Here is a 27,155-nt window from a genome sequence, read left to right as displayed (position 1 = left end):
TGCCAGGTCTAGGATGCCAGCAGCGCCCAGCCAGGAAGGTTTTGTTTTGGTTTTTTTCCCCCGCTGCTAGAGGTGCTGACCCTGGTTCGGGGAACAGACAAATTATGCTACAGGGGGCTGGAAAGAGCCTGACACCATTGGCTGGATGCAGCTCTTGGCGCTGGACCTGGGACAAGCCTGACTTTTCCCCAACCCTTGGGGGGCAGGCGCAGCCCCCCCCTCCCCCTGCCTTAGACTTCTTTGCAGGGTTCCTCTTGCCTCTAGTGCAGTCCCTCTCCCCTCCCTGGGCTGGAAGGTTCAAGGCACCCCCCCGCCCGCCAACCAGGTGTAAATCAGTAGCTGAAGCCCAGGCCCCCTCCAAGGGCAGGAGCAGGCCAGGGGCCAACCTGAGCTCTGCTACAACCAGACATATTACTTGCCCAAGTGCTGCTAACAATCTGCCCCCTGGCAAGGCCATGTGTGAATTTTGGCTCCTTTCCCCTGCAGCGCTGGGCCCTGGCCAGAGGCTGCCCTGGGGGCAGGGAGAGCAGGTAGATTATAGTGTACCTCGGCCCTAGAAAGGGCCAGGGCCCCCCCCACCCCCACAGTCCTCTGGTCCCTGCTCCAGCGCCCATGGGTGGATTGGCTTTGGTTCAGGCCCTGTGCAGAACACTGACGTTGTGATGACAAAGTCCATCAACTCAGCGAGGGGGTGAAGCCAAGAAACACCTGTGGAAGGCGCAGCTGGAGCTGCCAGCAGAGACACCGCCCCCCCCCGCAACCAGAACTCTGCTCCTTGGGCAGGGCTTGTGCAGCGCCAGGGACACCAGCTACAGGTGCATTTCAAGGCCTGAGCTCGGAGCTGGTGTAAGGATGGGCTGAGGGATGCCACACGGTCTGGTCACCCTGCCAGTCACTTTTACAGAAAGGTCAAATGTCCTAAGGCAAAGGTGCCAGAGAGGTTTTATCCTGCTCTGCCCCGGTCAGCTGCAGCCACCCTGGGATTTACTCCACCGTCACCTGCAGGGGAAATGCATTCAAACACCAGGGACAAGCCAGCTCCACCTTCGTCACAAATAGCCGGGGAGGGGCAATAAAACAGAGCTGCCATCTCCAAGCCATGGGCGCCTGCAGGCAGCCGTCAGCCTCACCCACCAGTCCTTGCTCAAAGCCAGCAGCGAAGCCCCGCTCGGGCTCGAGAGCCTAACGCATGAGCATATGGCAACCCTGAAGCAACCGGCAGAGCCCTCGCCTGCAGCGTAAGCGGCTGGGGAGCGTTACAAGCGCTGTATGCGGCGGAGGGGGTGGGGGGGGAGGGGGGAAGAGGTGTTTTCTTCATGAAAAATGCCAGGGGAGTGGGCGTTTTGGCTCTGCAGCGACATTTCCCTTTTCGACATACAGCACGTGCTGTTAGGGGGCTGGGCCATACCGATCAATTGATGAACCACATGCCCTCCAGCCCCTTAATGATTCACAGCAGCACAGGAGCCAGGCAGGCAGGAGAGAACCTGAAACGTAGCCCAGCAAGCCAGCAAGAACCTTTGTTTAAACCCCAGAGCCCAGGTCAGGAGAGCAGGTCCTTCCAGGTGAGCAACGGCTCCAGGGCTCACGCACGGCCACCTTTGTGGAGAATCCGAACTAGGGAAACCATTTACCCCCTTCACTAGGGACTACGTTAACTAGCCATTTCTCGGCCTCAAGCATCTGTGCTAATTATGAGGAGGAGGAGGAGGAGGAGGACGATGACGACATGGTGAGGCTGCTCCAGATCGTTTCCAAGCCAAAAATTTAATCGTAAGGCTAGAAATGTTAAACACTCAGATTCTAAAAGTCCCAGGACACGTCCGAGCGCAGCAGCCCCCAGGCGCCATGCACGGAGCAGTGCTAACGTTTCTTTAGAAGAGCCGCAGGCAGGGAGACCCTCCCCTTCAGAGAACTGAAATACAACTAACTCAGCAACCAAGGAATTGAGAAAATAAATAAATTGTATTTTACATCCAAGAAACACCTCCAAACAAACAAACAAAAACATTTACAGACACCAAAGGCTCTTGGGTTGTGTCCAGGACATAGAACATCTGTAGAACCTGTACAGAGCGATTATTTACACCCTTCAGAACAGTGAATCTTTCACAGCTTCAGGCAGGAAAAGGACTGAGCTCTGGACTGGCCCGCAGCGTCGGTCCCCATCCCTCCGTGCAGCCAAGGCTGGAGGTCGCCCTTTTGTTATCGTTCACCTGTAGGTCGGGTAGCATTACCCTGGTCCCCGGCCCTGTGGTGAGCACTAAAGCCGAATTCCCCTCCCCGACTCCAGCAGCCAGGCCGAACAGAGGGACGGGACTGAATCCAATCAGAAAGGCAACGCGGACACCCTGAGCCCACAAGGGTTTGGGAGCCAGGGGCTGGGGTCGTCTGTCCCTAGCCACCCCCAGCAAAGGTCGGTAACTCACCGACACTCAGGAGCAGGCACAGAAGAAAGTCTTCCTCACTCGCTGAAAGCTGAGGAGCGAGAGACGAGCCCGGGGGGCTTTGGTCAGGTGCAGAGAGGAGCTGGTGAACGCTGCACAGCTTTTTAAAAAAAAGTCCCAAGCGGGCGGCTGTAAGAAGCACAGGAGGGATCCCCCCCACCCCCCCAAGGCAGCCAGCGGAGAAGGTATCACGCATCCCAGTGCTAAGGCACGTGCCAGCAGTAAACGGCAATACAGAGTCAGAACAGGCAATTATGGCTTCAGTTTCACACGGCCCTGGCCAGCACAAGCCGGTCCTTGGGCCCAGCCAGCCGGGCAGATCACAGTAGTACGCGTCGGCGCCATGAGGACGCCCCGACCCCTTTCGAACCGTTCTGGGCTTCCTGCCTCGCGCGCCACCAAACCCAGCGGCACAAGGGGAGGTGGGAACCGACTGAGTGCAACAAAAAACCGCAACACCCAAAGCCCTGAAACGAACCAGAAAGTGCAAGGGGGGCAGGCGGAGGGGAAGAACCGTTGGCACAAGGAGCTGGCCAATGGGTCCCTCACCTCCGACCCAGCCCGTGGGCTCAGCAGGAGCCATGCCAGTGTCAGCGACTGAGAGGAGCAGGGCAGGGAGGTGGTGCGCGCGTGCACTGGGGTGGGGTGGGCAGGCTGGATTCCTAGTCTAAGCAGCCAGCTGCTCCCTGCAGGGGCAGGCGCAGGACAAGCCCTGAGGGCAGCACCTGTATGGTTTGGTTTGATAATGTCCCTGATAGATCCGGCTCCCATCCTGCCCCAGCCTGTTAAGTCCTTGAGAGAAATTGACCAGCTGTAGCCAGGGGGACTCCCAGCTTCCATCCAGCAGTGGGTTTCTCCACCCCAGTTTGTCTCCATCATGCGCAAGGAAACCCGCCTCGCCCCTCACACGAGGGGCAGGAGAAGGCCAGCAGGTGCACTGCTGGGCGAGGGGCACAGACCGCATCAGATACAAAAAGTATTAAATATATAAAACATAAAAACCCAAGAGTCAAGCCACGGGCGCCAGCTCCCCGCAGACCCAGCCGTGCCTTGGGGGGGTGGGAGCGCAGGCTCAAGTTACTCAGGAAGTGAGGCGGCCCTGCGGGCAGGCTGGACGGTGGTCAGCGAATCCAAGTCGGGAGTGGGGGAAGAGACGAGAAGCGTCCCCCCCTCCCCCCCGTGGGACGAGCAGCAGTCCGACTCGAGGCAGCGCCAGGCTCAGGCGACGTCGTCTTCCAAGCTGACCATCTGCCTCTGCGAAGGAGACGCGGTTCTGCCGTGAGAGGCGTCTCCTCCGATGGGGTACATCGCGGGAACTCACCAGACCTCCAACCCCACCCCATGGCAGCTCTGCCCTATCTATCTTGGGGGGCCCTGGCTAGCCAGGTGCAGCTGCCATCGGCCAACAGGAGACGGGCACTTCTGCTTCAAAAACGGCTTGTTCTAGAAGGAGAAGCCTCTCTTGGCAGTGTAGGGCACCAGGACGGACTCCGGCTATTCTGATCCCAGCAGCAGGGACCAATTCCGAACCCGTTTTGGTCCGTTTCGTGGTCGTAGGACGTAAAGGGTCAGTTTCTGGACTGCAGCTATTTAAACTGGAAGTTTCACGGCGCTGTAGTTATTGGGCTCCTGACCCCAAAAAGGGGAGGAGGGGCCCAAACCCTGCTTGTAGGGGGGTTGCAGTATTGCCACCCTTCCTTCTGCGCTGCTGCCTGCCGAGCTGGGCACCCGGCCATCATTTTGGCAGCTCTGAAGGCAGCACAGAAGCAAGGGAAGGAATACCCAGAATGGCCTTGCGATCGGCCTGAGAAACACTGGCCTCCCCTGCCAGATCTGCCTACTGCAGGCTAAGAGCCCAGGTTCTACGAGAGGCCCTCAAGTGTCAGCGTCTGATGTGTTTTGCAAGGCTGCACATTTGATCGGGCCCTGCTCATGTGAGCTGCCCCCAGGGAGACGTGGCTTGAGCGTCTCCAGAACGAAACGGACGTCTGGTTTGATCAGTTCCCTGCCGTTAAAGGTGCTCAGAGCCAAAAACTAAAAATCGACAGAAGCTTGAACTGCCAACGCACCAGGCCCCGGCCGTGCCTGCAGCTCTCGGAAGGCTCTCTGCAAAGCACGGACTAGGGACACCCTCTCCGGGGCCCACGGCCCCACAGAAGTGGCATTTTGCAGGTAGGCTTTGGAGGCCAGTGGGGGCAGGGGCAGGGGGCAGGCCAGCTTACCGAGGGGTACGTGTACCCATCCTGGCTCCGGCAGATGTGAACCTCGTCCTCGGTCGTCTTCTGGTAGACGGGGTTGTCGAAGTTGATGCTGTTGGTGTTCTTGAGGCGCCAGTTCTTCCACACCAGGAAAGCGCCGAAGGCCAGTAAGCTGACGAGCACTGAGCAGGGGGAGAGAGAGGGCTCTGCTAGCGCCACTGCTGGAATTTGCCCCTGCCCTGGAAACAGCAGCACAGCCCGGGGAGGGGACACCCCACTGGAGTTCTGCAGAGCCCTGAAGGCTTGCGCGAGCACACCCCATTGCAAGGCTGGCCTGTGGCTCCCGGCCCGGCTGCTGCTCAAATGGGAGCTCAGCAGCTGAATCGGTTTAACGCCGGTGGGGCGGTGGGAGGCAGCCGGCCGTCAAACCTACCAGGCTGTTCCGTTAGTTCAGCGGTGGACGGGCAAGGAGCCACAGGGGGCCTTCACTCACTCTGCTGCCTGAGCCCTCAGGGGGGCAGGACTCGGGTCACACACCCCCCGCCCCGCCAGCAGGACACCTCCACACCAGCCTTCCTTCTGCTGGGCGCAGCTGGCTGCCCGGCGTAGGCTCCCCAGCCAGCGCCACGGACAGAATCGTCCCAGGGGCTGAGAGGGTGTGATGGGGTTTAGGGGTCCCCCTGCACTGCACCCTGTCCGCTGGCAGGAGTGACTTTCACTCAGCAGGTACAACAGCAGGTTTATTAGGCAACAGATGTTCAGTTTCTTACAGAAGCAACAGTACAGCAGCCAGAGACAGTCCTTTCAACCTGTCCTGGGGGGAAGACCCCGAGGGGTGCCCCTCTGGGGTGTAGCTTCCCCCCTCCTTAGGCTGGCTGCCTTCCAGCTCTCCCTTTTCCTCGCCTCTAACTGCCGCCCCCGATTCAAAACCCAGCTCAGCTCCTCCCTGCTTTTTGTTTAGGCAGAGGTGTTATCTGCCAGTTGTAGCCCCAGGGTCATCCTTAGCCACTGGGAGCTGCTGCTTGCCTCGGACATCCAGCCTGACTCACACATGCACCCCCCCCACTCCATCACATTTTTCCCCCCTTCCAGACCGCACTGAGCGGGGTCACTTAGCCAGTGACCTGGGGAAGTTCGGGGCCCTCCCTGCGTGACAGGGCATCGGCTATGGTGTTGTTGTTTCCCTTGACGTGGACCACCTCCATGTTGTAGTCCTGCAGGAGCAGACTCCACCGCAGGAGCTTGGCGTTGGCCCCTTTTATGTGATGCAGCCAGGTTAGGGGTGAGTGATCGGTGTACACGGTGAAACGCCGTCCAAACAGGTATGGCTGCAGCTTCCCCAGCGCCCACACCATGGCCAGACATTCCTTCTCTATGGCCGCGTAGCTCTGCTCCCGGGGCAGCAGCTTCTTACTTAGGTACACGATGGGGTGTTTCTCCCCTTTGTCAGTCATCTGCATTAGCACCGCCCCCAGCCCCACGTCCGAGGCATTGGTGAACACCAGGAAGGGCTTGTTGAAGTCTGGATTTGCCAGCACTGGGGCCCTGACCAGAGCCTTCTTCAGCGCGCAGAGGGCCTCTTGGCACTGCTCGGTCCAAACCACCTTGTTAGGCTTTTCCTTTTTACACAGCTCCGTGAGGGGGGCTGCGATGGAGCTAAAGTGGGGCACAAACCTCCGGTAGTACCCCGCCATCCCAATGAAGGCCTGGACCTGCTTCTTAGTCTGGGGTGTTGGCCAATCTTTGACAGCCTCCACTTTAGCTGGCTCTGGCTTTAAGCAGCCGCTGCCCACCTTGTGGCCCAGGTAGGTCACCTCAGCCATTCCCACCTTGCACTTCCCTGCCTTGATAGTTAGACCGGCCTTCTGGAGTCGGTCCAGCACCTGCTTGACCTGGGACACATGGTCCTCCCACGTCTGGCTGAAGATGCAAATGTCGTCCATGTAAGCCAGGGCAAAGCTCTCCATCCCTTTCAGTAGCTGGTCCACCAGACGCTGGAAGGTAGCGGGTGCCCCCTTGAGGCCGAAGGGCAGGACCAAGAACTTGTAGAGCCCCACAGGAGTGATGAAAGCCGACTTTAGCCGGGCATCTTGGTTTAATGGCACTTGCCAGTACCCCTTGGTGAGGTCTATGGTGCTGAGGTAACGGGCTCCCCCCAGCTTGTCTAAAAGGTCATCAGGCCTGGGCATGGGGTAGGCGTCTGATACAGTGATGGCGTTAAGCTTGCGATAGTCCACACAAAACTGAACAGACCCATCTTTTTTAGGGACTAACACCACGGGAGAGGCCCAGGGGCTGGACGAGGGTTGGATCACCCCCAGAGCCAGCATGTCTTTAACCTCCCGCTCTATGTCCTGAGCCGTTCTTCCTGTGGCTTTGAATGGCACACACTTGATAGGGGCGTGGGTGCCTGTCTCTATTTGGTGGACAGACAGGTCAGTGCGTCCGGGTCTGTTTGAGAACAGCTGTTGATGCAAATGCAGCACCTCCTTGATCTCCGTCTGCTGGGCAGGGGTTAGCTGGTCTGAGAGGGGAATAGACTCCAGCAAGGAGCCGGCTTCAGTCCTTGTGAGTAAATCCACCAAGGGATCATCCCCCTGCCCCTCCCAGTGTCTGCACACGGCCAGCACCAAGTTCTGCCTGTCCCAGTAAGGTTTTATCATGTTCACATGATAGACCCGGTGGCTGTGGGCCCGGTTCGACAGTTCCACCACATAATTCACGTCATTTAGCTGTTTGACGACCTTGAAGGGCCCATCCCAGGCCGCTTGCAGCTTGTTCCGCCGCACAGGTATAAGGACCATCACTTGATCCCCGGTGGCATAGGCTTGGGCCCTGGCGTTATGGTTATACCAGACCTTTTGCTGCCTTTGGGCCATGGAGAGGTTCTTCCTGGCCAGGCCCATGAGCTCGGTGAGTTTTTTCCGGAAGGTCAGTACATACTGTACCACTGACTCCCCTTCAGGAGAGGCCGTCCCCTCCCACTCTTCTTTGAGCAAGTTCAAGGGTCCCCGTACCCTCCTTCCATACAGCAGCTTAAACGGGGAGAACCCCGTGGATTCCTGGGGCACCTCCCTGTATGCAAACAGCAGGTGGGGTAAGTACTTGTCCCAGTCATGGGGGTATTGATTTATGAAGGTTTTTAGCATCTGCTTCAGAGTCCCATTGAACCTCTCCACCAGCCCATTGGTCTGCGGGTGGTAGGCTGTGGCCCAGGTGTGCCGGACCCCACACTTGTTCCACAAGCTTTGCAGTAGGGCCGACATGAAGTTGGACCCCTGATCTGTGAGGACCTCCTTGGGGAACCCCACTCTGCTGAAAATGGACAGCAGTGCATCTGCCACGGTGTCAGCGTTGATAGAGGTCAAGGCCACTGCTTCTGGGTATCGCGTGGCAAAATCTACCACTACCAAAATATATTTCTTCCCCGAACGCGTTGCCTTGCTGAAGGGGCCCACTATGTCTATAGCCACTTTTTGGAAAGGCTCCTCTATGATGGGCAGTGGCCTTAAGGCAGCTTTCCCCTTGTCCCGGCTCTTCCCCACCCTCTGGCAGGGATCGCAGGACAGGCAATACAGACGGACAGCTGCAAAGATCCCTGGCCAGAAAAAGTTTTGTAACAACCTTCTCCTGGTGCGGTGGATCCCCTGGTGTCCTGCGAGCGGGACATCATGGGCTAGGTACAGCAGCCTGCGCCGGTACTTTTGGGGAACCACCAGTTGCCTTTGGACCTTCCATGGCTCCGCTTTGCGTCTGGGAGCCCATTCCCAGTACAGGAATCCCTTTTCCCACAGGAATCTTTCCCTGCAGCCCTCCCTCAGCTGTGGAGCTGGGCTGAGACTGGCCAGTTCCCTCAGCTTCTGCAAGGAGGGGTCTCTCTGCTGCTTTGCCTGGAATTTTTCCGCTCGGGCAGGAGCGGATGCTACTTCCCCATCCCTGCCTGGCTCCAGCATCCCTGGCCTGTGAGATCTGGTTTTTGGGGGCCCCCTTTCTCTCAGGGTTGGCCCCTGTGGCTTTGGCTGGGCCTGTACCCCTGAATCTGGGGAGCGCACCCCTCATTTTCTTTGGCTACGGGTCAGGACCAGGGCACGAGGGCGTTCACCTTGCCAGTTCTCCAGGTCAGCTCCCATCAGTACATCTGCCGGCAAATGGCTGTGCACGCCCACTTCCTTGGGGCCTTCCTTTTTCCCCCATTTCAGGTGCACCCTTGCCATGGGCACCTTGAAAGGGGTCCCATTAATTCCTGTTATCGTCAGGTGGGAATCGGGTATCATGCAGCCCGGTGCCACCACCCCGGGTCGGGCCAGCGTCACGTCAGCGCCTGTGTTCCAGAACCCCGTGACCTTTTTCCCGTCTACCTCGAGGTGTTTGAGACACTTGCTCCACAGAGGTAGTGCTGCCCCCACTTTGTAAACTGGCCTCTGAGCATTTGGTCCCCCTGAGGAGCTGGTCTGTGGGGCGGATTTGGCCCAATCCGAGTGCCCATTGTCAGCACCACCCGCCTTGGCCGCCAGCCCCTCTGACTTCTGGGACCCCACCCAGTTGACTCCATGACCCCCTGGCCTGCTCAACCTGTCTGGGAGCCTGGGGCACTGGGCTGCTCTATGCCCCTTTCGCCCACAGCGGTAACAGCCTGGGTCTTGTTATGTCCCTCGGGCCGGCTGCTTTGTCCGGGTTTTGTTTGGCTCTCTGGGGGGTGGGTGGCTGGCCCCTCTTTCCTGGGCTTGCCCAAGAGGTGGTCCCCTCTGTCGTACAGTTAGGGACCGGTTTCTCTGAGATTCTCGGTTTCTCCAGGACTTCCTCTCCCTTCGGGACTTCCTCTCTCTCCGAGACTCCCTCTCTTTGTGGGGCTCACTTTTAAACCTGGCCCGGCTGTTTGTGAAGTCATTTGCCAGTTTTCCTGCATCATGTGAGTCCCCTGGCTTCCGGTCCACGAGCCACACCCTCAGGTCAGGTGCGCACATCTCGTAGAATCGCTCCACGACCGCCAGCTCGATCAGGTCCTCTACTGACTGGACTCCCATTCCGAACGCCCACTTCTGGTAGTATTGCTTCAGGCGGGCGGTTGTATCTACGTGGGTTTCCTCTGGCCTCTTCTGCGCCTCCTGGAACTTTTTCTTGTACATCTCCGGAGTCAGCCTGAACTTATGCAGCAGGGCCTGTTTGAACCGTTCATAGTCCCCAGGCTGCAGCCCCACCAGCTGGCTGAGCACCGCTGCACCCTTCTGGCCCAGCAAGGGGGTGAGGTGCCGGAGCCACTCATCTGGGGGAACCTCATGCAACTCACAGGCTCGCTCGAAGGCGGTAAGGAACTCGTCCATGTCCCCTGTGTCCTGACACTGGGCCAGCACACGCGTCTCCAAGTGACTGGCCACCCCGAGCCGTCTGGCCCTCTCCCCGCTTACCGCAGCTGGGGCCTCTTGGCGTCTCGCCTCTGCCATGGTTCGCTCATGCTCCCGCTCTTGCTCTCTCTCCTCACGCTCTCTTTTTCATTCCTGGCGCTCGTGCTCACGCTCTCTTTCACGTTCCTGGCGCTCGTGCTCATGCTTTCTTTCCCGTTCCTGGCGCTCACGCTCTTTTTCTCGTTCCTGTCGCTCACGCTCTCTTTCTCGTTCCTGGCGCTTGTGCTCACACTCTCTTTCCTGTTCCTGGCGCTCACGCTCTCTTTCCCGTTCCTGGTGCTCACGCTCTCTTTCCCGTTCCTGGTGCTCCAGTTCCTTTAATTTCACCTCGAGTTCCAGCCGTCGCAGCTTTGCGGCGGGGGACTCTGCCCGCGATGGACCACCGCTAGCTGAGCGTGACCTGGTGGGCACCGCGTCTGTCTGACAGCGTCGAGCCCCTGCTCCTGTTGGAGAATTCGAAATGCTTCCCGAGGCTGACCGGCCACTTTCTGCTGGGACAGGCTCTGCCCCCCCGGATCGGTCATTCTCTTCCAGCTGTGCAATCAGCTGGGCCTTGGTCGCCTTCCCCACGGTCAGGCCCCTCTCTCTGCACAGCCCTGCTAGCTCTGCCTTCAGGAGTCGGGTATAATCCATCTCCCCGCTATTTCCCGGGGTATCCACTCACCAGCAGCAGCTGCAGGAATGGCTCTGTTCCCCCTCTGACTCTTGTGAGACTCCTTCCTTCTCTGGTGCTTATTCAGCCACTGCTGGGAGCTCATCCGTGGGTGCAGTGCATCCCACTTCTGACACCAGTGTGATGGGGTTCAGGGGTCCCCCTGCACTGCCCCCCGTCCGCTGGCAGGAGTGACTTTCACTCAGCAGGTACAACAGCAGGTTTATTAGGCAACAGATGTTCAGTTTCTTACAAAAGAAACAGCATAGCCGCCAGAGACAGTCCTTCCAACCTGTCCTGGGGGGAAGACCCCGAGGGGTGCCCCTCTGGGGTGTAGCTTTCCCCCTCCTTAGGCTGGCTGCCTTCCAGCTCTCCCTTTTCCTCGCCTCTAACTGCCGCCCCCAATTCAAAACCCAGCTCAGCTCCTCCCTGCTTTTTGTTTAGGCAAAGGTGTTATCTGCCAGTTGTAGCCCCAGGGTCATCCTTAGCCACTGGAAGCTGCTGCTTGCCTCGAACATCCAGCCTAACTCACACATGCACCCCCCCCCCCCCACTCCATCACCGTGCCAACACCGGGAACGTACCCAGCGGCAGGACGATGGAGAGCACGGTGGAGCCACTGCGCCTGTTCATGTTGGTTTCAACGGCGATGCCGCCACGCACTGGGGAAGAGGAGAAGCCGGTTAGCAGGCGACAGACGGGCAGGAGCCAAGGGATCGCTGGAGTTGGGCCGGCTGCATTGCAGGCTCTCCAAGCCCAGAAATCCCACAGCCGTGGGATCCTGAGCAATCCAGCTTTGCTGGGAGTTAGAGCCCCTGACCGCTTTCCTCCACGGCCTCTTTTTACAGGTGGGGAAAACAGAGGCACCGAAGCCCCATGGGGGGCCTGGCCGGGATATGAACCCAGGAGTTCCCACTGCCCATCTTCAGCTACACTCTCCTCCGCCCTCTAACCCTCCCCAGCCCCGCGCAGGTTTTCCCAGTCCATGGTGGGGAATAAAATTGATGCACCCAGGGAGGTTCAGACGTGCACCACCCATGGAAACACTGCCAGCCGCGGGCGCTCTGCTAATCTCTCCTGGGCGGCTGCCCAGCTTACAGGGAACGCTGCTACCAGACCCGAATACCACTGAAGCCAGGCGCTTGGATGCCAGCGTTCACCATGAGACCAGGGGCAGGCAACACACGGCCCGAGGGTTGCCCCTGGCCTGCGCGAAGACTGTGGAGGGGGAGCTTTGGGTACCACCCATCCCTAGCAAAATCTCTCCACTTCCATTGGCCAGAAAGCAGCCAATGGGAGCTGAGATGTTTTGCTGGGGGCGGGGGCACTACAGTGCAATTTCTCAGCTCCCACCCACCCGAGCCTGCTTCCGGCCCCGCCCCACCCCACCTCCCTCCCTCCCTGACCCTTCACGTGCTCTTCCCTCCCTCCCCCAGGCCAGAATCCTCTTCTGCACCCACAGTCCTGCCCGGAGCCTGTGCCCCACTACCCCAGGTCCCAGCTCCTCCTAGTCCCCTACGCTGCCTTCTGCACCCAACAGCCAGCCCAGACCCCACAGCCCCTCCACAGAGGAGTGCGGCCCTTGACCACTTGGCAAAGCCTTGGAGTGGCCCCCTACCCCCCACGTTAGACCATACAGCCCTCCCCAGATTTGGAGCAGAACCCGGCCCCTCTGCTCTAACCGCTAGGCAGCATTCCCAGTCCCAGACCAGGGAGGCCTCTGCCCCGCCGGTGCTCTGGAGAAAGGCGCTCACCCTTCTGGGACAGGGTGACCATCTCCGGCGTGGTGAGCTCCGGGCTGGGCCCCGTGCGGGTGCTCTGTACTCCAAGAGTGGCTGCGGGGGGCCTGGCCGTTTGCCTCAGGGCGCTGGTCGTGGTGAGCGGCCAGGCCGAAAGCCTGGTGCTGGTGGCAGCTCTTCCAGGGGTGGTGCGGGGCCCCATAGGCGCTTCAGGCTCTGCAGGGCGGAGTGGAGGATTTAGCGGACGAGAGGGATTTTCCTGCCTGGGAGGTGAAGCTTCTGCCCCCCCCGTGACACAGATGTCAGTGAGTGCAGGGGGAATCTTCCCAGGGCGGCCGCTCTAACCACTAGGAAACACTCCTGCCCATGCCAAAGGGCCGGACCCACCAGACCGCTCAGGCGGCGGTTTCCCCAGGTGTGCTGTGAGAACGGTCCCGAGCGGCCCCGAAACGCCCCCAGCTCCCAGGCCGGGCCTCTCTGCAGAGCCACCTGGGAGGAAAGGGACGACCCCCTGCCAGGGGGCTCCAGCAGCAAGGCTAACCGAGTCCCAGCCGGAGCAGGCCTGGCCTGGCCCGGCCCTGCCCTCCCCCACTCCCCATGGTTAGCTGGTGGCACGCGCCCCCCCCACCCCGGGAAGGCCACAACCCCCGGAAAAGTGACGCTCGGGAGCAACGCTCCAGCTCCAGGAGCGGGAGCGCCAGGGCCCAGTGACGTGCACGCCAGGAAGCACCACGCCCCCGCTTACCTCTGGCGCAGCTCCGCATGTCTGCCGCGAGGGGCTGGCCGTCAGGGCAGGCGCAGGTGTACTTGGGCGAGTGGGGCGTGATCTGGGGGGCCGGGAGGCACAGGTACTCGCAGCCGCCGTTGGCCAGGGGGTGCTTCTGGCACCAGTTCACACCTGGCAGGGCGCCAAAGCAGAGGGGTGAGCCCCGACCCCCAGGGAGAGCCCCTCCCCCGCCCGGCAATCCCCCTCCAAGGGGTTGGGGGGGGCACCTGCCGCACCTGCCGGCTGCTTCAGGTTGTGATACAAGACGAGATCCTCGGGGGAGAACAAGTCCTCGGCCAGCCGGGTGACATTGGCGCCTGTGAGGCGGTTGGCACTGAAGATGGCCTCGTTGAGAATGTCCGTCCAGTACACCTTATCCTGAGGTGGGGTGAGAAGATGGCCCCCCCACGTCAGCCCCTCGCTCCTCTGGGCAGCGCCCCACCCACCCTGCCCCAGTCCCACAAGAGCAACACCTGGCCGCCGGCTGCAGAGCAAGTCACAGCACTGGTCACGGCCCAGAGCAGAGCCCCGGACCTCCCGAGGTCTTGCACAAACCTGCCCCAGCTCAAGAGTTGGCAAAGAGCTGGCTCAGCACGTGGAGTGCCAGGATCGCTGCTGATCCAGCCCAGGGGAGGAACAACCCTTCTAAAGAGGCCTGGCCAGTAGGGGGGCAGGGCCACCCCCAGAGCAGGTACCTTGTTTTCACACCTGGGATGTTTATGTCCCCCCGCCCCAGGAGCGCAGTGACCCCAGACTCACCTCGAAGACGGTGACGGCGAAAGGGTGAGCCAGCTGCACCTCATCCTCCAGGACGGTTGTGCGGCTCTCCCCGTTGACACCCACACTGGAGATGGAGTGCAGCTTGGAGTCCACCCAGTAGAGACGCTGGTTCACCAGATCTGAAAGAAGCCAAGCCAGGCGCAGACCCTTCGTTATGGGTCGTCTCAGGGAGCAGCCGGATTCTCAGACGCCCCCCACCCCCACTGCCCGGGAGCGTCTTGGGAGCTTTGTTTTGGGCTCCAGACTCGAAGATCTCAGCCAACAAAACCTCCGGCACCGACACCCCAGCTGGCTGTACCCGGAGGAGGCTAGAGCCTTTTGTCCAGCCCGTGGAAGTGGTGGGCAGGAACAGGGCCGGCGGGGTCACCGCGTCCCAGGGCGCAGTTTGGTCGATCACTTGGAGTTCCCGTGGGCGCCTCCCCCCCGGGACCCAGAGCAGCGCTCCTGCCAAGTGTTTCCATCCGTGAGTGGAATAAATTTTGTTCTGAGCACTGAGGTGTGCGCACCACCCCCAGCAACGCTGACTGGGGGCGCTCTGCTAACCGGCTGGGCGGTGCCCAAACGCCTGCTGGGCAGCAGCTCAGCTCTCAGGGACCACGGCCCCAGAGCCGCCCCTACCTAGGGTTATGCCGTTGGGCCACTCGATGCCGACCCGCACCAGAGGAAAGCTGTCCACGCCGTTCAGCCCACTCTTGGCGATCTTTGCCGCAGCCCCCCAGTCCGTCCAGTACATGAAGCTGCAGAGAGGGAGGCACGAGGCGCGGTCAGACAGCGGCGCGCCCCCGGAGGCGGGAGAAGCTGCAGCCCCGGTCCCGCAGCTCGTGGAAACACCCGGCGCCAACCAGAGCCCAGGGCGTCCCCTTGGCACGCAGGCAGCTCACGCCTCCCCCCCCGCCACCACACCCGAGGGGGCGTCCGCGCCTCGTACCCGCTACTGGGGTCCACCACGATGGCCCGGGGCTTAGAGCCGGGCTCCTCGATCAGCGTCTTCCGCTTGGTGCCCTCCCGGTTGGCCACGGAGACGGTGCCCAGGACAGAGTCTGTCCAGTAGATGTTGCCATGGACCCAGTCCACTGCCAGGCCGTCAGGGGCTTGGAGGCCAGTGCTGATCACTGCTGTGTACTGGGTGGCGTTGTCGGCCTGGTCTAGCCGGGTGCTGCGGGAGGGGGAAAGAGACTGATTGGCACAGCCCGGGGCACCAAGCGGCGCCTCGCAGCAGGGCCAGGCAGCACCAGGGACCTGCACGGTCGCTGCCAGACAAGGGGCCCGGGGACAAGGCATCGGCTCCAGCAGTCCTGAACTGGGGACCCGCTACTGTCTTCCCAGCCAGCAGGGAAACCAGCTTTCCTCTGTGCACCCAGGCACGTGCACTGTGCACCACCCCCATCTCTCCTGGGCGACCGCCCCTGCGCTCCGTGCACAGGAGACGCCCCCCTGTGCCCGGGACACGGACGGCCCAGGAGGGGCGCGCCTGGCTTCTCGGGGGGGGCTGCAGAAGGGATTCCAGGGCCCCTCCCGAGGGAAGGGGGATCAGCCTCTCCACAGGAGCAGCTGGCAGCTTCCCTGCCCTGCGGAGCTGGGGGACGGCCGCTCGGGGCTTCTCACGCCGCGCCCGGCCCGGCCCAGCCCCCTCACCTGTAGATTTTCTTCTGGGACAGGTCGGACCAGTAGATTTTGCGCTCGGCCATTTCCAGGTCCAAGGCCACCGCGTGCTTGAGGTGGGAGACGACGCTGCCATAGTCCTGGCGGTCCAGCGTCATGCGCCGCACCTCGTTGCGGTTGGTGAAGAAGAGGTACGCCACGGTGCCTGGGGAGCGACGGAGGCCGTGGGACGGGGCCAGCCGGCAGAGCCCCTGGCTCCCCGGCCAGGCCGCGCTGGAACGTCCCAGCGAGACAGCCCGACACCCGCTGTCGCTGTGGCAACAATGCTACAGCCGCCCGGGCTGTGCCTGCCTGACACCAAGCGCCAGGAGACAGTTGCCTTCTCCTCGACAGTTCTCTGAAGCAAACCCCCTGCTTGTGGGTCTGGCAGGAGTCACCCCAGCCCAATGCGAGGAAGGGGCTTCAGAAGCCGGGACCGCTGAGGCAGGCCTGGTTTGCCTGCACCGTTGCCTGCGAGCTGCCCCCCCACTTACCGATGGCCTTGCAGGTTTTGGTGGTGGGGTCCAGCTGGTACCCATCGCTGCATTCACACTTGTAACTTCCCTGCAGGTTCACGCAGATCTGGCTACAGGCATCCGGGTTCTGACACTCGTCAATATCTGAAAAGACCCCCAGAGGTCAGAGACCGGCCGGCCCAGCCGAGAGGTCACACAGGCAAACAAGGGGGTTTTAAGCTCCCGGGGCGTGTGCGATTGTGGGATCCCGGGGCTGGGAGAGAGGCTGAGGTACTAAATGGGATCTCCCCCGAGCAGGGGTTCAGCAAGGGAGCCAGCTTTAACACTGCGATAAGCTGCCAGCTCGCACCCGTTTCAGCGCCAGGACAACAGCGAGTGTCAGAGGCCTGAGCAGGGCACAGGGTGAGCCGGCTTGCTGTGGTAGCTCCGTGCTGGGACAGGGGGCGGAAGGGAGACGCCCCCCGCCCCCATCCCGGCTGCTGCCCACGTGGGGTTGAATGGGAACTCTGCTCCCACAGGGCGAGGGGAGATGAGCACCGCTCCAGGCCCACAGCTGGCTGGGGACCCTCACGCCGCAGGCAGGGGGACGGACGACCCACCTTCACACTGCTTCTGGTCGACCAGCCGGTAACCCTCAGGGCAGAGGCACTCGTAGCCGATCTTCAGATCCTTGCAGATGTGGGAGCAGCCGCCCTTGTTGGCCAGGCACTCGTTGGTAGCTGGAAGGGGCCCAAGCGGGTGTGAGCTGGAATGCCCCATCCCTGACCCACCCCTAGAGCGGGCACTGGGCAGAGGGGTTGTATGCCCGACACCAAGCGCCCGGAGGATCTGGGGCAGTCACAACCAGCACAAGAGCCACTTGGGACGCCCGTTAAACAGAGGCGGAGGCAGCCACGCTCCCCAAAGGGCCACGCCCTTGTGGGTCCAGCCCCCGCCCCTTAAAGCTGAGCACGAGGCCACTCGTGACACGGATGGCCCTGGCGCCTCCTCCCCCGCTTACCGCATTCCTTGATGGGTTCGTCCGACCAGTCCCTGCAGTCCCGCTGCCGGTCGCAAACCCTCTCCAGCGCGATGCACTCCCCAGAGCGGCACTGGAACTGGTCAGGCCCGTTGCAGGCCGTCACTGGCGGGGAGGAGACAAGCCCGGCATGAGGCTCTGAGGAGCTCTGGGGCTGCCCCTCGCCCTGGATGGCCGCCTGCGCAGGGAGGGAGAGGCCTGCGAGCCACGTGCCTCTCCACCAGCAGGGTCGGGCCAGCCCACTCCACCCGCCTGCAGCCCCCAGAGCTGGGCTCAGCGCGGTGCTGGCCAATGCCCAGGGTTGAGCCGCGCGGGCGGAGAAAAGTGCCCCATCCCCAGGTCTCTGCAGCCCAGCTGGGCTGGGACCTCGGCCCTGCTTGTGACAGGCCAGAGCTCCGGGGCCTCGGGGCAGAAAGCAGCTGGGACCCGGCCCGGGCCCCCACTCACCGTTCTCGCAGCCGACCTCGTCGCTCATGTCCTTGCAGTCGTACTCCCTGTCACACTGCCGGCTGCCGTGCACGCAGGCCCCGTCACCACATTGGAACTCGTCCGGCCGGCACGTGGCCTTGGCTGCGGGCAGGGGCAGGACGGCAGAGACTTGAGGTGGCGTTTCCCACCGCCCAGGAAAACCCAACACAAGTTCCGCCCCCCAGCCCTGATGGGGGGATTTTATTTAAACCCGAGCCCCTGCCACAGGCTGCAGCCGCCTGCAGGACCGGTCCCCTGGCTGCTAACCAGCCACGCACAATTCACCCCCCAGCCTCGGTGCACCAGCAGCTGGGAACGGGCAACCAGGGAGGGACCTTGTTCCGCCCACCCCGCAGGGCGCCTGGCGCTGGCCTGGGTCTGGGGACAGGGCCCTGGATGGGCCTCTGGGCCAGCCACTGGGTCCCCAGCTCAGTGGTCTCCTGAGACGCGTTTTCCGCCCCAGCTCAGCTCGCACACGACTGCTGGGGCGGAGGGGAGGGGGCTGCTCCTTGCCAGGGCCACAAGTGGGGCCCAGCATGAAACGCTCACTCGGCCCGCGCAGGCCAGATCCCCCCTGCGCCCCAGGCTTCAGCCGGGCCCCACCCTGCTCAGCGCCTGGGGCTTCCCCTGGCCGGGCCAGTAGGAAACAGGCTGATCGCCCGCCAGCCACTTCCCGGGGCCCCGCCCGGCCCGCGTACCACAGTCCTCCTCGTCCGAGCCGTCGCGGCAGTCGCCGCCGCCGTCGCAGCGCCAGCGGGCGTGGATGCACTCGCCGCTGCCGCAGTGGAACTCCAGGGGCGAGCAGGGGCTGGGGCTGGGGGCCCCCCCGCAGGTCTGGGGCCACTCGTCGGAGCCGTCGGGGCAGTCGGGGTCGGCGTCGCAGGCCCACAGCTTGGGGATGCAGACGGAGTCGTTGCACTGGAACATGCGGGGGTTGCAGGTCGGGGGGGGGCAGGCGGCCTCGTCGCTCCCGTCCTCGCAGTCGTGGTCCTCGTCGCACACGAAGGCCAGGGAGACGCACTGCCCATTGCGGCACTGGAACTGGTCGTCTGCGCAGCGCTGGGGGGCTGGGGGAGGGGGGCAGGAATCAGCCACGTGCTGGGGGCCCCCTCCAGCGCCTCCCGACCCCCTCAGTCGCCAGCCTGCAGTGCGCACGGGGGCCTGGGCGGGCGTGTTAGTTATCGCAGCCCAGGCACCAGCCTGGCGCTAGGTGCAGCACGGGGGAGAACCCCAGAGTCTGGCTCCCGGCCCCCTGCTCTAACCACCAGCCCCCACTGCCAGCAGCCGGTGCTAACCACTAGCTCCCGCTCCCCTCCAAGCACAGAGGAGAGAATCCTGCAGTTCCCTGCCTCCTGCCAGACCAGACTGGTCCCTCCCGTCCCCAGGAGTCCCAACCCCCACGTGCCCGCTCAGACCACGAGGCCGCGCTCCCTGCCTAACACCGGCACACCAGGAGCCCCCGGAGAGCCGGCGACGTACCACAGTCCTGCTCGTCTGAGCCGTTCTCGCAGTCCTGCTGCCCGTCGCAGCGCCAGGAGTCGGGCAAGCACCGGTTAACGCGGCCTCCACAGCTGAACTCCCCCGATCGGCACGTCACCGACTCTGCAGGAGAGAAGCAGGTTCAGGGCTGGCGCTCCCGGTGAGCTGAGCGCTGGGGCGGACGCCCAGGGAGAGCAGAGAGCCTGCACTGGGCGTTTCCCGGGGTGGTGCACATCCGCGCATGCCTCCGTGCGTAAAGTTTATTCTGCGCACAAGGGGGAAAGAGGGGACACTGCACAGGGCTGGAGAGGGCGGAGGCCTGCGCCTGCCAGCACAGCCCACCAGCCCCTGCCCCTGGCCGGGTGCTTAGCCTCCCCTGAAAGCAAGGGGTGCGACCGTCACGGGCGCGGCGGCCACTCACTGCAGGTCTCCAGCCACTCGTCCGAGCCGTCCTGGCATTCGGTGCTGCCGTCACACACCCACTTGGAGGGGATGCACCCGCCGGCCTGGCACGGGAACTCCTTCTCGCTGCATTGCTCCGCTCCTGCGAGGGGGCAGGGAAGGGGAGTGGGCGTTAGCTGGGGGAGCAGCCCGGGGCACTCCCGGCCACGCAGCCCGTGCAGACAGATGCGGCCCGAGAGGCTGATTTCAGCCGTTATTTAGAGCAGTTAAATGAATTACAGTAAGAGTCCCTGGGCTCTCTGGATTCACAGCAGCTGCGGCTCTGGCCCCACACCCACCCGCGGGTGATGCGGCAAAGCTAGAGTCTCGGGAACCATGGACACCAGGTGTTACCCCAGCTCCGACCTGACCCCTGCTTCCCAGGGGGTCGGCCCCCGCCCTGCTCGAGTGCGTCCACGAGCAACTGATTCAGGGCTCCGGTGAGCCCAGGGGACGGCGGGTCCTTGCCCTGCTGGGACCGGAGAGTGGGGCAGGCCCAAGGAGCCAGCACCGAGGCTGGGGAGATGTCACGGCGAGGCAGAGGTGAGCCAGAAATTCAATGGCCCGATCCGACGTCAGGGGCAGCTTTGTGAGCGCCTGAGCCGGCTGCTCCTAGTCGACGAGGAGGAGCCGGAGTAAGCGGAAGGCTCCGCTCCGCCAGTGCTTCCTGCCAACTGGAGGCTTGTGACAGCCACACGCTAAGCGCCAGCTCCTGGAGTCACAGGATTTACAGCCTCCCCCACCCCACCCCAATTGTTTTATTTAAAGAGCAACTGTCCTGCCCTTGTGGCGCTGGGAGGAGTGGAACCCGCCCCAGACCTGAGGCTCTCTCTGGCCGACACCATTCAATGTCACAACACCCCGTAGGGCGGGCGCAGCCACTGATCAGAGAACAGCCTGGGGGTTAAGTGACTAGGCCAAGGTTGCAGAGGCAGAGCAGGGCTTGACCCCTAGGGCTGGAACAGACCTCGGGGGGCCATCAAGTCCAGCCCCCCGTTTAAAGCAGGACCGAGCCCCCCTCAATCGCCCCAGCCAGCGTTTCGCCAAGGCGGGGCGGAGATTCTGCCAGCTGACCCGCTCGCAGACACTTCTTCCTAGTGTTCAGCCCGGGCCTCCGCCACCACAGCTCGAGCCTCGGTCACCACCGAGCGCCGCCTCTCTGGAACCCGCCTGCGGGCAGCTGCTGTCGAACCCCCCCGCCCCGCTCTTCTCCCAGCTCACAGGCCGCTGCTCGAACCACAGCTCCTACCCCAGGAGGCTCCACTAAAGACCATGATTTTCTGAGGCCCGGGGCCCGTTTGGGCTCAGCCAGAAGGTTTGAAACTCGGGGCGGGGGGGGGGGGCGACAGCAGTGACGACCCCGAGAGCCCGGGGCGAGCTGGGCAGGAGGCTGTTCTGCCCTGGCAGGGCCGCACCTTGCTCCCGGACCCGACACGCCCGCGAAACTAACACACGCAGGAGCTGACTCACGGGGCGCTCGGCCCCTCCCGGCTTTTGCTCCTCCCCAGCCGCCGAGTTGCAGCTGACTGAGTGACCCTCCCGGCACGCCCCATTCCCACCGGAGCATCACCCGGCTGTTGCCACCCCGCCCGCAGCACGAGGAGGAGGAGCCAGGATCACCCCACCAGCTCCCAGGCTTATCTCAGGTCTCGGAGCTGGGCTGAGCTGAGCACCCGAAGGGCGCGTCCGTCCCCAGCCCGGCTCCAGCACAGCTGGTCTGAGCCCTCTGCAAACACAACCCTGGGGACAACTTCAGCACCAGAGGGACCCCCCCCTTTGGGTCACCCGAGTTTAGACAGTGCTCAGCCGCCAGCGGCCCACCCCCGCTCCCGGCCCAGCCAGAGCCTGCAGCTGCCAGGGTGAACCAGACGCGGACCTTGGCACCGGTTTTGTCGGGAGCAGACTGGAGCCTTTGGTCCCCAAGGGAGGGCTTATGGGTTACCGGCCCTGAGCATGGAGCCCTCGCCGGGAGCCGGGATCCTCCCAGATTTGCAAGTCACAGGGCAGGAGGCAGCCGGGGTCTGGGCTCCTTGCGGCTACTTTCACCTGCCACCGGCACAGCAGCGAGCCGCAACGGCCACAGGGGGAGGATCTCGGCTGGCCGCTCTGTCACCTTCCGCCCGCAGCCATGAAAGCGCAGACCAGCACCTGCTCGCCCAGCAGCAGGTCCTGGAGAGGGCTGCCCACAGGACACCGCCGCTCTGCGCAGCACACGGCCTGGCCCTTGGGAACACCACTGCCACAGGCTTGGTTGCACTGATCCCGGTGGAAAATCCCCCCCAGCCGGTACTTACACAGACCCCAGTCCCCACGTAGACAGCCCCAGGCACACGGGCAAATGCCTCCACCTCCGGGGGCAGGGGACCACGTGGCTGGAGACCCTCCCCCTCCGCAGACACCGCGCCAAGGCCAGCCTCCCAAAGGGTGTCAGACAACGTCGGGTGATGGCCCAGTGGGCCTGGGAAAGCCACGGCAGCTCGGTCCGGGGAAGTCTGTTCCCAGCAACATGGCAGCCACCCAACGTGGTGCAAAGCCTTCGACTTCAGCCATCGCCTTTGGCGCCCAGCGCCCAGCCAGACCCCAGCCCTCCAGGGGCCAGCACCTGTCCCAAGCCAGAGCAAACGGCTGGCAGCTCTGCTGGTTACAGGGCGGCTTTGGTCACACACACACACCAAGGGGCACTGCAGAGGCGGCGTTGCCCCGTGGTCGAGTCACTGCAGCCACCTCTTTCAGCCAGGCCCTGATGCTGCACCAGCCGTTTGGCCCCCCCAGCAGACAGTGTACAGAGAACGTTGCCGGCAGCCCCCGAGCTAAGCCCACCATTCAGGCGTCTCAGGCCCAGGCCTCCAGTGCCTCCATGTGTCTGGCAGGAGCATCCCGGGACAGGCAGGGAGGTGCCGCAGCCAGCGCTCCTAGTAAGCGGCTGCACAAGCACCGGGCTTCGGAGAAACTCAAGTGCCACTCAGCCGATGAGCAGAGAGCGCCCGCGGCTCGGCTGTGCGGTTCTATTGGTGCTGCACGACTGCACACGCCCCAGTGCCCATAAGTGCACTGCACACCTGGCGGGAAGAGAGTAGCAGGAACCCTGTCTGCAGCCACACGGCGCATGGCCTGCCGGCTTCCCCTCCAGCCCCTGCGCCGAGAACCGCTCGCTCTGCCGCACCAACGGAACGCGGCTTCAACGAGGGAAGCCGGCTAGGCCGGGCCAGCTCCTAGGGAACGCCGGGCACCGGCCGCCGGGCCAGGCCGGGCTGGGCCAGCTCCTAAGGAATGCCGGGCACCGGCCGCCGGGCCAGCTCCTAGGGAACGCCGGGCACCGGCCACCGGGCCAGGCCGGGCTGGGCCAGCTCCTAAGGAACGCCGGGCACCGGCCGCCGGGCCAGCTCCTAGGGAACGCCGGGCACCGGCCACCGGGCCAGGCCGGGCCAGCTCCTAGGGAACGCCGGGCACCGGCCACCGGGCCAGCTCCTAGGGAACGCCGGGCCCCGGCTGCGGCAGCATGCGACCGGCTGAACTGATTCCCCAGGGTCAGTGGAACGGGGAGGCGGATGAGAGGGCCAAGGGCAGCCAGCATCTCATCCGGCCCGGCCCACTGACCGTGGGAGTGGCGCTTCAGCACGCCAGCTGGGGCTGCCCCGGCCCAGGCGCCCGTACACGAGCCCTTCCAAACGGACACGCAGCTGAAACCCACTTCCTGTTCACCACCGCTCAGTCCCTTCCCTCGAGCGCCAAGTCGCAAGGCAGTTTCCTGTGCCTGTCCCGCCACTCGCCCCGACGCAGGCTCTGCTTCGCGCCAGTTCCCCGGCCCGCCAGCAGCCGGCGTGCGCGGTGCAATGAGCAGCCAGGCAAAGCCAATACCCTCTTCGCAGCGGAGAATTCGCGCTGGTTGCAGACCTGGGGCTGGTGTCGTTAAACCACTCACCTAACCCATTCCCGCGCCAGCCGATTCCTAACCCGCTTTGCTACCGCCTCGGTGAGGAGCACCAGACGCGCCGCTTAGCGATGCCAGCGGCCGGGCTGCCGCGTCTGCTGCTCCATGCCACAAGATCAGGACAAAGCCACCACTCCAGGCCCTGCTCGCTTTGGAAGAACGCCTGCCAGGCTGGCTAATCGCTTGACTTGCTGGCAAAGCCAGTCACTTGGCTCAGCTCAGAAGTCGGGAGCATCCCCTCCCTGTAGCAACAGCGTCAAGCACTTGCCGGCAGCTGGAGGGATGAATGGGACACGCGCTCGGTGCCAGCGCCTCTACGCCATCCAAAAAGCCGCCTGCAGTCAGTCGTGCCATTCTGCGGTGGGTCATGAGCCATTGAAACCCAGCGTGGCTCCATTCAGCCTTGCGACAGGAGCTGGGGCGGCCACACAGAGACACGCGGGAGCCCAGAGGGCCTGGATCACCCAACCAACCTGCGCAGTTGGCAGGAGTCCATCCCTCCTCCCACTCCAGACCAGGAACAAGTCACAAGGCCAAAACCAAGCAACTACCAAGTACCTGCGTAGTTACTCTGCAGACTTCCGAGCAGCTTTACAAAGGCCCCCCCCCGAGTTAGGCTGCTGGACAATGGGAGTTAAGCACCTGGTGCAATTTACAAGAGACCCAAATGGCCTCTCCGGTGCCTAAACACCGCCAGCGATCTGGCCCTTAACCTAACGTCCGCCCTCAGAGCCCAGCTCCAGGGGTGGCCGGGGAGCAGCCTCAAGCATCTCTCCAAACAACACAGGCAGGAAACGCCGGGGGAGCCCGGCTGGTAGCGTGAGCCACGAAAGGTGCCACGCTAGCTTGGGATTGGGAAGAATTCAGACAAGGGGCCACCAAAACGATCGGGTGCGTAGGAGGAGAGGTTAATAAGGCTGGGACTTGGCAGCTCGGAAGAGAGCAGACTAAGGGGAGACAGGACAGAGGACTAGAAAACCTGCCTGGCGGAGAGAGCGAGTAAGGAAAAGTGATTCACGCGTCGCTATAACACAAGACCTGGGGCCGCCCACTGAAAATCAGCAGCAGCAGGTTTAAAGCCAACAGACTGTTTGCTCATGCAGCACCATCAGACAACCTGTGGAACTCCCTGCCGGAGGATGTCGTGAGGGCCCAGGCCATAGTGGGCTTCAAGAAGAGAACCGGATATATTCCTGCAGGTCAGGGCCACTGCCTACTGACTGGGGTGGTAGGAATGGAGTACCGGCCTCGGCCTGTCCGACGCTGGGAACAGGCGACAGGAGGGATCACTGGGTGCTTCCCTGCTCTGCTCGCTCCCTCCAAGGCACCTGGCGTTGGGCTCTGTCGGCCGACAGGACCTGGGCTGGACAGGCCTTTGCTCTGACCCACTTCTCACTGACACTCAGCACAGCTGGCTGAGCTGAAGAGTAAAACGGGTTTACCAGGGCATGCCTGTGTCTGGTGACACCTGCGGCCCAGACAGGTCCTAGGGCAGCGACACCGCTCTCGCTCACGGACGCCGTCACAACCCCCCAGCGGAGAAGCCAGAGGCATTCCCCTACAGTCGCTTTAGTCCCTGTACGCACCCCGTTCCAGGGGTGTAGCCGCCCCGTGTCTGTGCCCGCCCTGGGGATTCCCTGCACTAGGGTTTTTGGCTACAGAGCTAACTGGGGGCACACGGCAACGCTCCAGAGACCCCCGGGGAGGCGGCGCTGGAGATTTGCCCACAATGACATAACAACTGGCTACCACGTCATGCACCAGTGAGTCACTTGGCTTTCTCCACCAGAGCGCAAGTCCGCGGCCCCTGCTGCAGAGAGCGGCCCCAAAACAGACCACGAGCTCACTCCGGCACGGGGATTTCTAAGAGGCGGAGGGAGACCCCGGCCCAAAGCCACCCAAGTCAGGGTAAGAGCACAGCCGTGCTAAGCCCCCGCTAGGCGCTCTGGAATGGGGAGCCGGAGGTTTTGCCAGCGCCCCAGCTCGCTCAGACCAGGCACCAAGGCTTTAAAGGGGCATCGCAAGCCCAGCCCAGCGTGGACAGGAGCCAGGCGATCGATTCGGGAGCGGCTACAGCGCTGTGCTACTGAGCTGAGCAATGAGCTGCTGGGATCAGCTCGCACCGCGCCCTGCTCTGCCTTGGCTTTTAAAGCGTGGGGGGTGGGGGGAACCCATAAGAGACTGCAGGGAAAGGGCAGGTTGGGGGGTGGGGGGGCGAAGACACACCCGCCTACCCTACAGCAGCAGGCACGGCCCCTGGCACCTCGTGCACCCCTCCGTGCGCATGCTGGTACCCCAGGCACGGGCGTGCACAGCACCACAAGCACAGGGCTCACCAGGGAGGCAACGGACCCGGCCATGGGAGGTTCACGTGGGAGCAGAGCCCTGGGCGGGCACAGCCCGGTAACAGCCCCGGGCATCTCCTAGCAGGGCGCCTCTGGCACACCGCCGGGCCCCTGCCTGGCGAAGGGCTTTGGGCTCAGGGCCGCAGCGGTGTGGCTCAAATCGGTGGCTAAGGGCAGCGGCTCCCTCCAGCGCACCCGCCGGGCTGGGCCACGGAGGTGAGCTGGGAGCAGCTGCAACCCCAAGTCGGGGGGTGGGGGGCAGACACCCATGCCCTGCTCCCCCCTCACCGGGAGGGGATACAGGGGCAGGACACAAGGGGGGGAAGGGAGGGGCTGCCTGGGCTATGGGGGGCAGACAATCGGGGGGGAGGCTCATGCGGAGAGGGAGTTTGATGCAGAGCCTGGGGGGGGCTGCAAAGACCCTGAGGGTTTGGGGGGCTCGATCCAGGGGGGCTCCTCAGATGGGCTCTGCCCCCCAGCTGCCATTGGCCAGAGGGGCCGAGCCTCCCGGGTGGCCAGTTACCGCCCCAGCCAATGGGCAAAGGCAGAGCCAAGCCTGGCCAGGCAGGGGTGGGAGGGGAGGGGAGGAGCAGAGCTCCCCGCCCCCCCACCCATCCCGGGGGACCCCCCAACCCCGCGTTCCCCAGTCCCCGGCACCCCCACACGCTGCTCGCCGCGTGAACCTCGGTATCCACCCCAGGCCCCCCGTACCCCCCGGTCTCCCCCCGGCACACAGGGCAAGACAGCGGCCACCCCGCACCCCCGCCAGGCGCCCGCCCTGCACCCCCAGACCAGCCCCCCAGCGAAGTTTGACGTTTCCCACGAAACAACCCCCCAGCGATGCCGGGTCCCGTCGCCGCCGCCCCCGACCCCCATTCATTCAAGGGGGCGCCGCAGGGCGAACCCCTTCCCCGGGCAGGCCGGCCGAGGCCCCGATCCGGTCTCCCCACTCCCCGGGCCTGCGCCGCCCCCGGCTGTTCCCACCGGGCTTCCCCGGCCGGAGGGGAAGCAGCTGCGCCCCTCAAACGGGCGGAGCCCCCCCAGTCTCCCAGCCCCCGCGGGCGGGCGGGGGGCGCGGCGGGACTGCACCCCGCCCGAGAGAGGCCCCCGGCTGGCAACGCGGAGCGGGGCCCGAGCAGAGACCAGCGCCGGCCCCCGCGGGGGCTCCCCACGTGCTCCCCACAAGGGGGGTCCCCCCCCGCCGCACAGGACCGGCCCCCCCGCGAGCTCACCTGAGCGGGCCGCGCTCCCCGCCCGGACCAGCAGCAGCAGCAGCAGCAGCAGCCCCGCGGCGCCCGCCCGCCCCATGCTCCGCTCGGCTCCGCTCCGCTCGGCTCGGCCCGGCCCGGCTCAGCCGCCGGCACCTTTCAAG

General features: G+C 63.6%; 1 protein-coding gene across 1 annotated transcript; it reads right to left on the bottom strand.

Annotated features, from left to right (window-relative positions):
• Window positions 1–1,946: 1,946 nt before the first annotated feature.
• On the bottom strand, window positions 1,947–27,155 carry LDLR (low density lipoprotein receptor). Its single transcript, XM_074979473.1, has 18 exons — window positions 27,016–27,155; window positions 19,488–19,610; window positions 19,067–19,189; window positions 18,286–18,654; window positions 17,567–17,689; window positions 17,102–17,224; window positions 16,701–16,820; window positions 16,120–16,245; window positions 15,620–15,791; window positions 14,913–15,140; window positions 14,603–14,721; window positions 13,964–14,103; window positions 13,441–13,582; window positions 13,184–13,336; window positions 12,454–12,654; window positions 11,284–11,361; window positions 4,670–4,827; window positions 1,947–3,701 (listed from the first exon to the last, which is right to left on the bottom strand). The coding sequence occupies exons 1-18, from the start codon at window positions 27,089–27,091 to the stop codon at window positions 3,666–3,668; spliced, it is 2,610 nt and encodes an 869-aa protein (XP_074835574.1). The 5' UTR covers window positions 27,092–27,155; the 3' UTR covers window positions 1,947–3,665.

This window comes from Carettochelys insculpta, chromosome 29, assembly GCF_033958435.1.
Source record: "Carettochelys insculpta isolate YL-2023 chromosome 29, ASM3395843v1, whole genome shotgun sequence".
Classification (NCBI taxonomy): domain Eukaryota; kingdom Metazoa; phylum Chordata; order Testudines; family Carettochelyidae; genus Carettochelys; species Carettochelys insculpta.
Note: the sequence above shows the minus strand (reverse complement) of the source record. Positions and strands in the feature narration are given on the sequence as shown.

Excerpts from the sequence above, each read along its gene's own strand:
- LDLR (XM_074979473.1), bottom strand. The coding sequence starts at position 27,091 with ATGGGGCGGGCGGGCGCCGCGGGGCTGCTGCTGCTGCTGCTGCTGCTG. Across the intron at positions 12,655-13,183 it reads CATGCGGAGCTGCGCCAGAG|AGCCTGAAGCGCCTATGGGG; the intron begins GTAAGCGGGGGC and ends TCCGCCCTGCAG. Across the intron at positions 11,362-12,453 it reads GGTCACCCTGTCCCAGAAGG|TGCGTGGCGGCATCGCCGTT; the intron begins GTGAGCGCCTTT and ends CCTCTTCCCCAG.